The sequence below is a fragment of the Leptonychotes weddellii genome, chromosome 9 (assembly GCF_054177405.1).
Source record: "Leptonychotes weddellii isolate Sample4059 chromosome 9, ASM5417740v2, whole genome shotgun sequence".
Taxonomy (NCBI): Eukaryota; Metazoa; Chordata; class Mammalia; order Carnivora; family Phocidae; genus Leptonychotes; species Leptonychotes weddellii.
The window spans coordinates 79,535,700-79,552,561 of record NC_138377.1 but is presented as its reverse complement, the minus strand read 5'-3'; the positions used below and the strand labels follow the sequence as shown (position 1 = coordinate 79,552,561).

Genomic DNA, 16,862 nt, shown 5'->3' with positions numbered 1-16,862 from the left:
AAATAAATAAAAAAAAATAAAAATAAAAATGCCCAGACCCACTGAGTTTGAATCTTTCAAAGTGAATCCCAGGATTCTGTGGTTTTGTAACCTAACTTCCCAGGTCATTCTTAGGCACCCCACAGTCTGAAGACTATTGCACTACCCTAGCCTATCTCAATTTGTGTCTGCCTAGACAGCAAGGTTCTTTAGCTTTATCTGCAAAGAATTGACTGGGAAACAATTAATCCAGCTCCTTCATTTTCAGATGAGAAAATGAAGCTCATGGAGTATAAATGACTTGCTTCAGGTCATACTTTTTTCATACCCTTCTTCTATGCCTGATGTTTATTAGAAACTATCATACCCCAGCCAAAGTCTCTGAGACAGAGAAGAACAAGTCAATGGCATTCGTGGCTTATTCTACCATTTGCTTTTGGCGAAAAGAGAGCCCAAACTCACAGCGCTAGAACAGTTACCCAAGGGCTGTAGCTATTGTGACTCGTGGCTCCAGCTTCCTTCTGGCTTTGTTCCCAGGGTCTCCTCTTGAAAGTGTATTCAGGTTTCTTCCCCAAACTATCCCCACAACAAGGAGAAACTACTTGGGTTTGCTTCTTTTCTTACCCAATAAAGGGACTCCAAATGGGACCCAGCAGGTGACTTAATCAGCTCATTTAGCTTTAAGTTCACAGCAAAGGCCAGTAAAACTGAGTAAGGGTGGTAATAAGTTTCTATGACTCACTAAAGTCTACTTTCTGAGAACTAAAACAACCACGACAAACAAACCTTCATTCAAAGGAAAACCTGCTAGGCACCCATTTAAAGTAGAATAGGACTACTTAAATAAAAAGTCCTTATTAAAACAATACTGGGGCGCCTGGGTGGCTCAGTTGGTTAAGCGACTGCCTTCGGCTCAGGTCATGATCCTGGAGTCCCTGGATCGAGTCCCGCATCGGGCTCCCTGCTCGGCAGGGAGTCTGCTTCTCCCTCTGACCCTCCTCCCTCTCATGCTCTCTGTCTCTCATTCTCTCTCTCAAATAAATAAATAAATAAAAATCTTTAAAAAAATAAAAAAAAATAAAAAATAAAAAAATAAAACAATACTGATGTCTGAAGGTATAATACTGAAGATAGGGTTCTTCATATTTTACAATTTTGCAATAAGCGTGAAACTGAGAAGAATAATGTAAGATCTGATTAAAGTTCAGATTATTGCCCAAACACATGGATGTTAAATAAGTTGCATTAGAAAGAATTACTCTTGCCCTTGGCCACACTCACACCTCCAAACAGAGTAATGTTGCTTGATGATCTCAATAAGTTACTAAACTGCCCTTAAAAAACTAATTTTGCATGAAACCCTGGAGCAAACACTTGGCAATATTAAGATGCAGATTTTCCATGGAACAGCATATACTTATTTTGGACCCTGCGGCTATAAGCATTCATTTGATATGCATCATAAAGTTGGCAAGCTGCCCTTTGTCAGGAACCCAGCAGTTGCCAAACCTGAAACATGGAAAAACGATGGGAACTGGTTCCAGTGTTTCAATTTATAGCACGGCCCTTTCTTGTTGCGAGTTAGTCTTCTGGTGATGCTCAGTATGTTTTGAGTGGCAAAGGCAATAAATAAGGATGAAGTACCTTTGAATGTGATTTGACATACATTCTGGAGCAGTTATCTAAAAGCACATCTGAGCCTCTACGTTCTTGATAGTAATGATTTATAGGTCTTCTCCAAAAGTGGATCTATAATGTATTTCCCATATACAGGGTAGAACATCATTAATTTTTATCGCATTAAATCAGGAACTTTGATAAAATTCAAATAAAATTTTCATATAAATTTTACCAGTATACTCTCGATAAAAAAAAAAGGTTTGTCAAGGGAAATGATATTTTAAATAAAATATCATCTTTAAAAACATCAAATAATCACTCAAAATAATTTCAACATCATGCATTTTCCATTAGAAAAATTAGTAATAGTTATATATGTTATCTTAGTCATTTTATCTATTATTTTTAAGCCTCTATCTGGCAATATTTTATTAACCTTTGTTTTCCTACCACTGGTACCTGAAAGTAACACAATTATTTTCTTTGGAAAATGTTCAACTAATTCAGCATTAGTCCAGTCACATTGTTACCACTTTTCCCACAAACTGTTTTTGTTGAGTGAAATTTTGCCAAAATCATAAGGGGGGAATGCACAAATATCAGTATATCTCCCAATAGGAATAGTACTATTTCAAATATATGTGTCTCTATATATCTGTACACCTAAAACTCAATGAAAAGATAGAAATACTTGCTTGAGCATTTTTCCGGTTAACGAGCTGGAAAATTCCAGCCTCCCCGAAGTTAACGCTTCACCTTTCCTCTCTGACAAACATTGTCAAAGAGGCAAAGTGAAAGAGCTGGAGTGCAGATTATTTCTGTGACCTCTGTCTCACATTTAGCATTAATGGTCAAAACAAGTTGCTTATGGAGTTTATCACTGACATTGAAAACTCTATAAGGGGCATGGGGAAACCTGCTTACCAATTCCAGCTTCTCCAACAATCCAGGAGAGGCGAATGAAGAGCATGACACCCCAGATGTTCAGCATGCATCTTACCTGTGGGTTGAAGGAGCATCGAAAGGGATGTGAGACATGAGAGTGGGGCAAAACCCAGCCCTGTCTGTAATTCTGGTGTCTAGGCTTTGCCAACACTTAAACCCCAAGGACACTGAACAAACAGATTTCATTTGGAAACGTAGGAGCTTTCTCACCAGCACACCTTTCACCCATCCAAACTTCACAGCGCCGGCTTTATCCTCCCCTTCCTTGTTTTCGGCTTCTTCATCTTCAGGCATCCCATCACCGTTAGCAACCCTGTCAGCCAAACCCGGCGCGACCGCTACGTTCTGCATTTTTACAGGTAGCAAAAACAGTATTTGGTCAATGCAGGGACCCGTAAAACGTTCAAAGCCAAATCAGAACAATTGACATAAAATTTTAGAACACATGCAAAAGAGGAATATTCTAGCATTTGAATAAGATAATTATCTTTTTGCCCTGGGAGCTGATGGGTTCGTTTTGTGAGTGATTTCAGGCACAGCAAGACTGCAAGGGTGGTAAAGGAGCTTGGGCAGTTCTTCTACTGGTGAAAATATTACCTAAAAAAAAAACCAAAACGGTTAGATTTGGGTACCTTCAGAATACAAAGAGAACAGAGAGAAAAAGAAACTAAAGGCAGGGTGGTGGAAAGCCTATCAAAGTGAATGAGTCTTTGAGGCATGGTAAGAGGTTAATCTCATTGATGTGGACTATCTGGACTTCTTTCCATTAACCTCCCTGGGCTTCACTTTATTCATCTAAAACAATGATAATAAAACTTCTCTAATCATCATCTTTAAGAAGATTGAATGAAAGAACACATAGAAGCGTTTTCTTTAAAAACAAGAAGAAAAGGGTTACAGTTCTAAAAAGATTTAAAGATAGTATCTGGCGACAAGAATGCTATTCCTGTAGAGGAAGTTTCAGATTCGATATGTCTTTGCCTGAAAATTGCTGGATGTGCTGGTAGTATTGTACAAAGGGTAAGAAGTCTCATGACTGACTGACTACTAAAAAGGTAGGCTGAGTAGAAATAAAAAGTAAGTTGTATAAAAAATGTCAAAAGCTCATTTATGGCTTTTTGTGACCTGATTTTGAAGACCTTCCTTGTCAGTAGGATAATCTGGATCTAATGGGGGAAGAAAATAGCTCTGTTTCTCTCAAGTTAAGAACAAATCTAATTTCTCTTTTAGATATGACTTTGAATAATTTCAGATGCACCCACTTAATTTAGCCTATCTGGCACCTACCTGTCTCCAATGGTTAGACTGAGTTACCCACTGAGTTGCCCCAAAACAATCTTTTCCAGTAAGGGGTGGAAACACTGGGGACATCTTAATTACCATTATTAAAGAACAACTTTATTCTATTTAAGTGGTCTAAATTAGTTTAAGGCTGGGATGATGTGTTCCCACATTACTAGCTAAGAAGTCTCAGACAAGGACAATTTTCCCCCCTCTAAAATGGGACTGGTGTGAAATAAATATTCAGTATTTATTGTAAGGACTTTATTTGAAGGTGATCAAAGTTCTTGTCCTTGCTATGCTCAAGGTTTATTGCTCCTTTGGGCTTTGATGTATCATTAGCATACCCACTGTAAGCTAACTCTAATTTGGGCTGTTTGCTCCAAGTGACTGACTTCTTGTCTCCATGTTCTTCTACTTCTCTATGTAAATAAGGCTTTCTTCCAACTTTGTTTTCCCACAAGATTTTTTTTTTTTTGACTAGTACGACACTTGGCTAACCAGTGCAATTCAATGTGGTAAGTCATTGTATATTAACTGGAGGTTGTGGGCTACTTCTCCTCAATGCCAAACAAGAGCCTACCATACAGCAGGTCATCAAAAGACAGTACTGAATCCATAAAGTGGATTTGAAGGCCACCTGATCTCTACCACTTAAGAACAGATGACCTCATTTCTTATCCATCCTTGCCTCCTATTTCTTTTCTCTTCCATCCCTATTGCGTATTTCATTTCTCATTGTTTCCTGTGTGTAACCCACATTTAAAAAGGAAGGGGGAAGAGAATGAATCTCAAATCCGATCATCTTACTGTTTTCCTAAAGCACTGGGGGTAAAATTGAGTGAAATCAATAGTTAAAATTTAGTCGTGAATTACATGAGGAATATCTTAATTCTAAGTATCCTCAGTCCCTATTTGTACAGATAATTGAAAGCTGACATCATATGTTCACATCAATGTAACATACAGATAATCAAAGTCCACAGAAATTGAGGCTGAACAAGCAGGGCAGAAACCAGTTATCTACACCAGCTAGAGATGCAAGTCATGTATGTAATTCAAAAATTTCTAGTAGCTCCTTTTAAAAAAGTAAAAGGAAATTAATAAAATAATTTGGGTTCAGATTTGGACACTTAAGTTTTAAAAATGTACTTAACTTTTGTACAATATCATATTCTTAATGTTGGCAATAATTCATTACTATAGTGGCATCCCACCTTGGAGGAGGAATCCGATCATGGACTGTTTTAATAATATATTTAATAATATATTTTACTTAAGAGACTTCTATAAAATATTATTTCAACATGAAATCAATAAAAAATATTAATGAGACAGTTTACATTTGTTTTTCACACTATGTCTTTGAAATCTGGTGTGTAGTTTACACTGATAGCAGATCTCAATTTGTACTAGCCACATTTCAAGGGCTCAAGAAAAAAAAAAAAGAGCAGCATGTGTGGCTGCGGCTATTATATTGGAGCGCACCTGTCTATATACACTGCATTCTATTACAGATGGATGAAACATTTGAGGTTTTTCTCCAGGCAATTAAAAATTCGATTTTTTCTCTGAATGGATTCTATCCTCATAAGGCAGCTGAGTGATTCAGATGGAACTTTTCATTTTCCGTAACTAGAAAATCAATGAGAGCACAGAATTGAGGAATGTGTTAAAATGCCCATGAATGTTGAAGAGATTATTTGGTTAAGAAATTCATTTATTTGAGTTGATTTGAGAAAAACTTTTAAAATTGTCAATATTCTAGTTAATCAAGATCCCATGGCCAGACTATCAGCAGCTATTCATTTAGGGAGAAGGCAATTTCCTTTTCCTCAGTTAATTGGGGATCCCATGAGACAGAGCCCTTGTCGCTTGCTTTTTAAAGGCAATCTTGGGAATAAAACCTATGTTTTCTGATTAAACCTGAACTTGAGGGTTTGGTCCAGGAAATTGCTTTCCTCCTGGCTGAACACCAGAGGTAACTGTGAACCTTACATCTGGATTAATGAGAATACCAATGATTGTAAAAAAACATCTTACAAAATAGGCTAAAGGATGAAAAAGATATTTAAAATTTCCCCTTAAATGGACATTTCTATCTGGTAGATGCCCTTCTGGGCCCAGTTTAGCAGTTCTTCAATTTATCACTAGGACATCACAATATGAAGCAAAAGGAATATTCTATGAGGGCATGTCAGGGAACTCATCATAAATGGAAGTTAGTAAGGCAATAATTTTTTAAAACTATTCAAAATAGAGTCAATGTAGGATGTTCAACTCTTTCTTAGGTGAATATTCAGCCTGCTAGAGTTTCAAAGTTTTTAATGTATTTATGCCATAGAAGGGAAAAAACTTTTAAGTGTGTTTCTTCATTTGACTATAAAGGACTGTAGTAAATTTATAAGTATAGAATCCATTTCCATTGCTTACTCTCTTACAGGAGCTGAAAAATCACTGCACCATATAAACTAGGAGACTTGGAATCTGGTTTCAGCTATGCAATTAATTCAGGGTGTGTCCTCCAGCAAGTTACTTAACCTTTCCTGGATACTGCCAAGGAGGATAAATCCAATGGGTTTTCTGAAAATCTTACTTTGAAGTAATTTACTCTAAGGCAAAATCATTTTTCTATGTTTGTCATCTTCTCTTCTAACATGGCAAAGCAAAACCTGGTTTCACTCTTTAATAAATGCCTCCTTTGTAAGCCCATACAGCAATTATAAAGTCAACTTATCATCAAAGTACTGAAAAGACTGGGTTGAGGGTTTGTGGGCACTTGATGGCTGTGAGCTATAACCAGTGGCTGGCAGGCTTCTGGCTGGTACATGTTCTTGAGACCAAAGTCTCAAAGACTACAAGTTTTATGATTGCTGCCTGAAACCAGTTTTTTCCCTCATACTTTGAATTAATTTTTTGTTCACACTCCATTACCATAAATGATGACCCACCACCTTTCGTAAATGCATTTTAAATTGCATAGCTTTAGAGAATGATTATTTATTTACCAAAAGTTTCACCTGTGCATTAAGTATTCAGAGAAGGTAAAATAAAATGCATCAGAAAGAAAGAAAGAAAGAAGAAAAAGAAAGAAAGAAAGAAAAGAAAGAAAGAAAGAAAGAAAGGCCATTTCTCCCCTCCAATATTGATAAACTAGTGAAGCTTCAATCACATAAATTATTTTACTTAATATAAAATGTGTGATTTTACAGACCCCAGAAAAATGACAAATACCTTTCTAGCTGTCATCAAAGAAGAAAGAAATAAGTATGTTTATTCTTTAAATTCTAACTAGATAATATTTGCTGCTATACATGTTTTTAGGTTTCACCCTTTAATCTCAGGATGATAGAAATCTTAGGCCATCGTTGAGAAATAGCTCCATAAATATTTAGGACTGCATGATTCCCTCCCAATTGTTTTAAACTTTCTTTTATTATTGAAATATTTAAATATATGCAGTAGTAGGGAGAATAAATAGATCTCCTGTGCCTATCACTCAACTTCAACAATTATTAACATATGGCCAATATTATTCTACTTAAACGTCTTACAATCCTGGGATTTTTTTTTTTTTTTAAACCAATCCCATTAAGGATCAGATAATTCCTAAGGTTCATTTCAGAATGAAAAGTCTGAGTCTAATCAAATTTCTATATCTTATTGATCAACGTTATTATGGTTGTACATTACTAGCCCTTTGCGATAAAGGGGAGTATTTTAAATTATGAAAATGAGGGGGTTTTTTTTGTTTTGTTTTAACAGTTACTATAAACCATGTTTCTAAATTACTACCAATGGTCACAGTTTATAATCACAGTATTTTTACTGTATCTGAAAACACATAGCTCACATGCAAATTACTTATATTTTTAATAACTTAGGCCAAAGGTGGCTATGTGTTTAATAAACAGCATTAAGAAGATAAAACCAAAAGATTCTTAATATTTTCCACATATACTTCAAGGGAACTCCTTCTTTCCTCACCATCTATTACTGAATACTAAAGACTACAACTAAAACTTCTAGCAAATATTAGAATGAGTCTTTAGTTGCAGATTTTCACTCCAACAAATATTTTAGGGGTGGCCGTTGTCCTTAACCTCAAGGCATTTATTGCCTCAATTTTCATGTCTATTTTATTTGGCTTGGTGATATTTCTAATTTTGGATATCCCCAATTTGAATGCTGAAGTTCCAAATTTGAACTTTGAAACACTTTAGAAAATATTATTTTCCAGAGAATGCATTTGTATACTTTTGTTTGTCTTTTTACAGAATATAAGCATTTATACATTGGCTTATGTGGTTTAATGTTTGTATATTTGACTACATGTCTTTTATTTCTACCCATAACAATGTCATTTGACATATAAAATAAAATTCTGGAGAGTAGAAATCAAATCTCTTTAACTCACTTTATACAGCAGCACTTACAAATAAAAGGCTAATAAATGCTTTTGATGATGACAATGAAAAGAGACCTACAATTAATTCTGTAGGAGAAGCAACGTGATCTTTTGGCACAGTCCCCAAGAAAGGAATCAGAATCTCCTGTTCTGCCCATCAGGACTGAAATGCAATTTCTTCTTTGAGCCTGAATTCCACTATTTCCTGTAGCTGTCAAGTGAGCTGAGGCAAAGTGCTATGGGGATGGAAAGTACTGATAAAGAACATGGACTCTGGAGTCATGCAGACATGGGTTCAACTTATTAGACACATGACCTTGGCTTCTTGACCTTGGAAGTGTATTGACTTAAGTTTTTGTTTTCTCTTCTAAAGGATCCATAGGATTTTATGAAAACTTTGCTATCTATAAGATAGCAATAATAACAGTACTTACCCTGAAGCGTTGTTCTAAGGTTTGAACAAGAATTTGCCAAGTGTGAGCACCCCGTCTGATACATAAAATCTCTCAATAAAAAGTTTGTTTTTACACCAGAGTGTGTGTATTGGTTTTTATTCACAAATTACTTTTCCTAATGCTTTTTACTCACAAATTACTTTTTGTCAATAACAGCCTATTGGCCCCAATGTGAAGTCATTCCATTGTCTTTGTTTTGGAAGAGTTTGTAAATGGTTGGTTTCCTTAAAAATAATATTTCTATCTTAATTTTTATAGCATTTTATACTCTTCATAGACAGTTTATTTCAATGACACAAGAATGCTGACTTTGATAGAAAGGCTGTATATTTTCCTGATTTCTATATAATTATATTTTTCTGAAATGCTAACAACAATGTGGTTAGTAAGGCTGAAAAGGAGTTTCATTTTGGTTAACCCTGTAGTTAGGAACTGTGTATAAAAAGGTGGCCAAAGGATTATTCTGGACACTACAAGTAGAATTATTTTTACAAAGTAAAAATACCAGATTAATCTTTGTCAGACGTCCAACAATCATTATACATGTTTTGATATAGAAAGAACTCCAATGTATATTATTTAGTGAAAACAGTGGATTGCAGGACAATGTGTAAAGTATGTTTCAATATGTGTTTGTAAAAAACGACAGACAGAAAATTAGATAGGAATATAGATACTTATAGATATATTTGTATGTTTGTATAGGCATAGAAAATTTCTGGGAGGATTTATAAGAAATTGACAGTAATGACAGTCCTGCAGAGAATAATGGAAGATCTATATTAGATAAGAGACATTTCATCATACATTTTTTAGTAGTTGTTAAATATCTTATCAGTGTATATTTTGCTTTTTAAATAAAAATCAGCTAATATAAAAATTACCATCATCATCATCAACAACCATTTACTGGGTTTCTAACCATTGTAGGCAACATACTAGACTTTACATGCCTATAAACTCTAGTATTTACAAACATCCTACAACAGCAGTTGAAGTTAAGTAGCTTGTATAATATTGCAGAGAAAGTAAACGATGGAGTCATTATTTTCCTGCTTTTGACTAAAGTTTTGGAAATCCATGATTCATAGCCACCCGTATAGGCATTTAGCTCTTTACTACGTAGAAAATGAAAAGATTTCTTCAAAGATGATCTCAAATCATCGGGATTACAAATTTTGTCAATAAGTATCACTCCTAGAGTTTCAGTTAAGGTAGAGACTTGAAATAATGTCTTTCAAACCTATTTTTCATTTCAACTATTAGGAAAACGTTTTCATGTAATTTTTTTTTCTGACTTGGAAGTTATAACAGGGATTTGCACAAAATACAAATAGGTTCTCTCTAAATATGTTCTGTCATGTAGTATGAATGTACCATTCCTAGATGGCTTTTTAAAGCATTAGAATCATGGGTACAAAAAAATGTCACTCGTACTATGTCAATTCCCACTTTTAAATTGTTTAAGTAAGCATTATCATTTATAATTTTTTACATACAAAATCTATGATGTGTCTGAGTATTATTATACAATGTTTGCTCTATTGATTGTTCCTAGTTGTAGTTTGAGGGACCACCATAAAAATGTCAAGGGCCAGAGGAGGGAGCAGCATAGCTACATTCCACTATAGATCTTCATCTTTTATGGTTCTAAGCAGGGGAAAATAGAATCAAATTCACTAACAAGGAAGAAAGAGATGAATTGAAGAAGGCCTGGATTGTTCATGTCTGATACCGAAGGATAGCACAGAAGTAGAACACGTGGAGAGGTGAACTGGGCCCTACAGTTTTAGAAACACTAGAATGTGGATTCCATGGTTGTATTTGAATTCTGCTCCCAATTTAGCTATGTGGATATCACAGTACCATTTAATCAAGATGAGGTATCTTGGTAAGTAAGGGTCAAATTACTTATTACTTATTACTTATTACAGTGGTAATAAGTAATAAGTAACAACTACTTTTTAGTAGTTGTTAAATATTTAAATTGTTGTTATTTAAATTTAAGTTAAATATTTTATCAGTGTATATTTTGCTTTTTAAATAAAAATCCTTACTTACTTGGTAAGTAAGGGTCAAATTACTTATTACTTATTACAGTGACCTATTACTATACTCATTCATTCAGAATGATTATTCAGGGCATTGGGCCTAAACCTAATTTTTTTTTTTTTTAAGATTTATTTATTTATTTTAGAGAGAGAATACGAGCAGGAGGGGCAGAGAGAGAGGGAGAGAGAATCTCAAGCAGATTCTGCACTAAGTGCAGAGCCCAACACAGGGCTCAGTCTTAACGATCCTGAGATCAAGACCTGAGCCTAAACCGAGTCGGAAGCTTAATGGACTGTGCCACCCAAGCACCCCGGGCCTAAACCTTATTTTTAAACTATTTAATTTGTTATTCCTTTGTAGCTGAGAAAAAAGTGCTTGAAGTCAAAATGCAGTCCTTTGTCTCATTTTATCTTTTCAAAAAGAATATGATATTGCAAACAGCTGTGCAATCTGCCAATTGCAGCTATTGCATTTCTACCACGGTCATTCAGATGGCTCTTGAACAACCAACCCGACCATTGTTCCCTGAGAGTTTTTCCTACCCTAATGTAAAGATTGACATAAACCGTGGCTTTGGGAATTGTAAATAAGCTACGTTTCTCTCAACACTAGTCCAAAGAACAATGTGAGTTTGCTCCATTTCCTTTTTAATGGAATTGGAGTTTTATTTTGTTTTGTTGTAAATTGGGGGAGGAATGTGAGTGAGAATATTTAAATTTTGATGGCAATTTTATGAGGGATGCAGCTTTAAAAATTATCATGTGTAATGAGGTTGATTATGGTAGGAGAAAATTTCAGGTCTTTTTAAAAAGAACTTTGGCTCATTTTCCTTCTTCAGAATAAATTGAAACCTCTTTATAATGCCCTAAATTTCTTTTTCTGCCTTTCCCATATCTTGAAAACTCCTTGTGCTCTCTTCTCGCAACCCACTTCTCCCTCTTTTCCTTCTCCTCTTTCTCTCTTCTTTCCTCTTTTCTACACAATGCAAAGTGACACCGCAGTCTGATTTCAGGAGCTTCAAACCAACCCTCTTCTCAAAATTCTTAATGGGGGCTGCTATTTTTTTCTCACATTGCTAACTTCTTTTGATGAAGATGCCGAATATCCCAGATAAAGTCTAAATCTTATATCTGTAAAGAAACCAGCCATTCAGCCCAGTGTTGCCAATATGGTACATGGGACAAGTAAGGCTTGGTGGGGAGAAGAGATAAGGGTAGAATTCACAGCATGGGCTCCCCTCAGGAAGTCTCTCAGTCTCTGGTGGTAGGATGCAGAGTCAGGGACCCTGGGTAATCAGGGGAGTAAGTTTTAGAGATGGGTATCCTTGTGGAAAGAAGAATGAACAGAAACTAAAGGGAATTTTCACCTTTACTAGCATCTTTCTTGAGAGCAATATTCCTAGACTCCCCAGAGTGGGTAATCATTTGATTAAAAAAAAATTGTTGAATGAATGAATATGAAAGGAATTGTTTCAGTCAATGTTTTCTTTTACCTCAAAACCTGAGCAAAAGTAAACTACATTTGGGTATGTGACAGCTAATTATTCTGTTTAGCAAGTAATTATACCCATAAAGAATGATATTCATTCCAAACTGTGTTCCAGAAGAGCAAGAAGATAAAGTGCTTCAACCTATTTTAGAGCAAGGTATAGAAGAAAAAATCTACTGAGTTTATAACTGATTTGCTACAAGATTAGAAAAAGTGCTGCCTCATGCTTCTAGCAGATTTGGGAACCCAGGCTATATTCCTGAAATAATGAAAAGTTTAGCCATGTCTGTTGCTTCTGTACTTAAATTTAATTTAGTTACTTTTACATGCTTAAGTGCATTCAGGAGCCTCAGGCAAAGTTTTGAAGAAGGGATAAAATGCTGAATCTTATAAATCTTTGCTCTCTCTTTAAAGAATATAAAATACCCACGTGCTCTAAAGGCTGGAACCACAGTATTAACTACAGCAAGCGCCCGTGATTTTTTCTTTTTTTACAACTGTTGTGGAGGCATTAAAACTAAGGTGAAACCAGCTTTGGATTTAGCTTGACATGTTTAACCAAGTGTGCATTGAGTAGATGATAACTGTAAACAAGATACAACACATTGCCTAACTTTCAGAACTAATTCTTTCGTTCTCTGTGCTCAGTCAGTGAACATTCGTGGGACACTTGTGTGTATTATCGGGAACGAGGGACAGTCATGTCAGGAAGAAGGGTGGTTCGGAATAGACCTCACCAGACACTGTGACATTCAGAGCATTATTAAAGAGCAGGAGATCGCCTGAAGGAGTAAGGGAAGATACTTGCCCGTGCCCTGAAACTTACCTTTGCAAGTTGCTCGTGAATCTCCAGCAGGCTGGGTCGGTTGACCTTGGGCCCGCTGACGCTACCCGTGTTGCGATAGTACTCAATCTTGGGAACGGCATCCACGGTGTTGTGGCCGAAGGTTTGTAGGTAGTATGTGTTTGTGTGAGAATCGTAAGCATGAAAACTGGCATCTGTTTTAGCGTTTTCTCCATTTTGGAGGAAACTGTCATAACACTCCTGATTCCCAGGCCTAAAGCTGATTCTGAATCTGTTCTGGGTTTCATCCCCAAAAGAGGTTTCCTCATAATGTGGAGGGTCGGCATTGTTATCCACAGCTGCACTGCTTTCATGGCTCTCGTTTATGACATTAACTTGAAAGCGATTGCTATTACTGGGCACTGAATCCAGAAATACATTGGAAGAGTTGTTCAGAGACATCTTCCAAAGTGGATTTTTTTTTTTTTTTTTGGACCAAGCTGTCTACTTTATGGTTGCTTTTTTTTTTTTTTTAATCTATGTCTTTTCTCCTCAAAATAAACCCTAGGTGTTTACATTAGGGAGCTCCTCGCTTTTGTTTTAGAAGGACTCAATAAATAGATTCTTGATGCATTGTCTGCTATACAATCTTCAGAATGTTCTTCAAAGCTGCCATTGAAAAAGAAAAGTAAACTTGTTTCAAGAAATATAAACACACTTAAGTAGGAATGGGGCTATGAGGGAGCAGTTTTATATCACAAGACATACAATTTTAAATTCGTTTCATTAAAAACTATCTGTCCAGGAACTTTAGTCACCTGAGCAATTAAATCCCATAATAAATAACTGGGGAACTGCTTCAGCAAACAGAATTTTCGGTGCAGTCATTAAACCGTTATCTGTGTTTGTAGTATTTGCTTAGACTCAGCGCAGTTGGATTTAATACGATTTTAGAAAAGATATAACTCTACCAACTGAGTACAGTAAGAACTGACGAGAATATTCTCAGTTCTGTCTGAAACACAGTTCATTGACGTTACTAAATGTTGAAACTGCAAAGTATTTTATTACTGATATGAATACATATTATGTGATGATTTTATTATATGATGATTATAAAATTTTTAAAATATTTTTAAAACTTCTAAGAAATACATGCTATTAGTTTATAACAATATATCCTGTGAGGAAGATAGCTCTGTAAATTCTTGGATCTTTTACTAGCCTTTTATTTGCTCATACATTTGTATGTTTTACAAATGCTATCATGGACTCTTTAAAAAAATATGAGTATTCAGGGTAAGGAAATAAACCTCAGTCCTTAATAAAATTGTATGCTATATTTAGGTAAAATAATCATGCCCTATTGATTCCCTTTAATGAAATAGTCTCAAATTCATTGAGAAGCTTGTATTTGACCATGAGATAAATAGACTACATAATCACTTTATAATCCATGAGCCCATCTTAGAACATTCTTTAACTAGAATAATATTTCTTTATTGATACCTTAAATTTTGGCTTTTTGGAAAAACAAATACAAACAAAAACTTGCCTCTCTCCTGAAGTTCTTAGGCTATTTCTTTGAACTAAAAAAAAAAAAAAAAATCTTAACTTCAACTTGCAAATAACCTTTTATGGGGGAAATTATAAGTGAAGCTGTCATCTCTTTAGTTTTTATAGAATATACCACTTCTCATCATAGTCCTCGACATCCTTTGCCTTTACGCCACTCCTCAGAATCCACTTTATGACATAATATTAAGTGTGATTTTTACCCTACCCAGAAATGTTTAACTTACCACCAGAAGAAGGAATCTTCTTCTCAGGAAGTGTTACCTGTTTCAACATCACCCAGGCATATATGGGGCAATTAGCTTTCAGCCCAGAATCGTAGGCTTCTTCTTATTGGTTAGACTCTTCCTTGAAAGAGATGATTGAGCAGTGATTGGTGTGGAATAAAACTGTGGGCACTGCCCAGTCATTAGCCCTGAGGAAACTTAAGTACCACCTCAGCTAGTAACCGGTAGTAAACGATTAATCCATTTACACAGGAAGTCACATAAAGTTTCTTTAATTCATAAGGGGAGGTGGATTGCTCAACAGTAATCATCCAGCAAAATATAAGCAGTGCTACAGTTGTTTGGTGCTAAATAAATTGAATCCCATTGTCTTCACATGATTCCTGGTGACCTCCTATTGTTTAGCAAGTACAGCAAAATCTAGGCTTCCAGAGAGAATTTCTACACTTTTTAACCGGAAGATGGTATTTGAGATCATTTTATCTTGCTTATAGTAGATATTAGCTTAATTCTTCTCTGCATAGGAAGTGAGCAGATTGAATGTAGAATCAGTGATTTATTGAAAATATTTCTACCTAGTGGGGAAACTGTTATAAGCAAGAATGAAACTGTGGGTAAGTCTCCCAGTGGCCTTTTGGTCTCTACCTGGTAAAATATTTATATCAAACCCAGTTTTTTCGTTTTGTTGAGGGAAAGGTTTTGCTCAGATCTGTGAGGTGGTGATTATTAAGACAGCACAAACAATTCCTCTGTTTACGTTCTGTCATTGGTTTGCAATCGGGGTGATTGAATGAATCCTCCTGGTCTTTTATAAGAAGCTATCCAAGTGATTTCCAGCTGCCTGGGCAGCACGGTTGTAGCTTGACACAGGGGCTAGGAGCAAGACTCTGAAATGTGTATGCTCAACTCACATCCCAGCTGTGCCACTTCCTGTGTGAGCTCTGGCAAATTCGTCAATCTCTCTGTGCCTTGACTTTCGCATCTGTAAAATGCAATTGTGGATAATAATGTTACCTACCTTGTTGTAAAGTTATCGAGGGGATTAAATGAGTTAATTTGTGTGTTGGATTTAGATCAGTCCTGGTTTGTACTTAAGCACTTTTACTATTTTGGAAATATTTACAATTGACTGATGAGTTTTACTTAGTCACATCTAAGATTCCAGGGTGAATCATTAGAGATTGGGAGAGGTACTATGCCTATTAAAGTAGGAGGAAAGGTAGGTGGGTGAACAGATGCTGGATTGTAGAAAATGGTCTGCAGAAACCTAAGTAAAACCCCTTAGATGCTTTTAGGCAAATGTCATGGTAACCAATCAGGCTAATGTCATGAGGCTGTTTCAGAAATAGCGACAGAATTACAACTATGTACCACTAACTCACTCTGCTCTTAAGTACAAGGCATTTATCTGTTCAACAAAGGGTTCTGATTCCCCACATAAAAGGCATAGGAATTATGCTTTTCAGATTCAAATTCATTTCAGATTCATCTTGCTGTTGCTATTATTTAGAACAGCTAAGATAGGGCTGGGACTCAAAACAAGCCTTATTCACTGGCCCTGGATGGAAGCTGTGAACTCGGTGTCAGTTACTTCTGCCACCCCAGTCCCCTTTTACTACAACCATTCCCTCAACCCCCTCCCTCTTTCAGGAGCCCACTTATTTATTCCTTAACCTTTTTCCTCTGCCAAAGACTGTGAATGCGTCCTATAGTGGCCAATTTCCTTTTTCCTTGCTGCTTGCCTGCCTGACTACAGTGTCATGTGAGTTAGTTTTAGTCTTGGTCTTACATCAACCAGACATTTTCATTCTAAGCCTTTTATCTCTAACTGTGAAATGAAAGTCTTCGTTCTCTATTAAGGGGATTCAGACGTTCTGGAGCAGATGGGACATGGTTTGGAGGATATGGATGAAATTACACCATCCATAAAGCCATCCTTGAAAGGTAAACCCAATTTAGGCTTTTCAGACATGTGGGTAAGGTAACAGGAGGAAACTGTCTGGAGGTATGCTCCTCTATTTTAACTCTTGTCTTTCCTGATGGGGCTC

General features: G+C 36.0%; 1 protein-coding gene across 3 annotated transcripts in view; it reads right to left on the bottom strand.

Moving 5' to 3' along the window:
* Window positions 1-13,474, bottom strand: part of SLC12A1 (solute carrier family 12 member 1) — an 87,326-nt gene extending 73,852 nt beyond the window's left edge. For all 3 annotated transcript variants that reach the window (XM_081829694.1, XM_006736800.2, XM_006736801.2), the window contains exons 1-3: window positions 13,055-13,474; window positions 2,755-2,889; window positions 2,524-2,599 (exon numbers count right to left, since the gene is read on the bottom strand). In XM_081829694.1, the coding sequence (XP_081685820.1) occupies window positions 2,524-2,599; window positions 2,755-2,889; window positions 13,055-13,474 (631 nt within the window). The remainder of the gene's footprint in view (window positions 1-2,523; window positions 2,600-2,754; window positions 2,890-13,054) is intronic.
* Window positions 13,475-16,862: the final 3,388 nt, after the last annotated feature.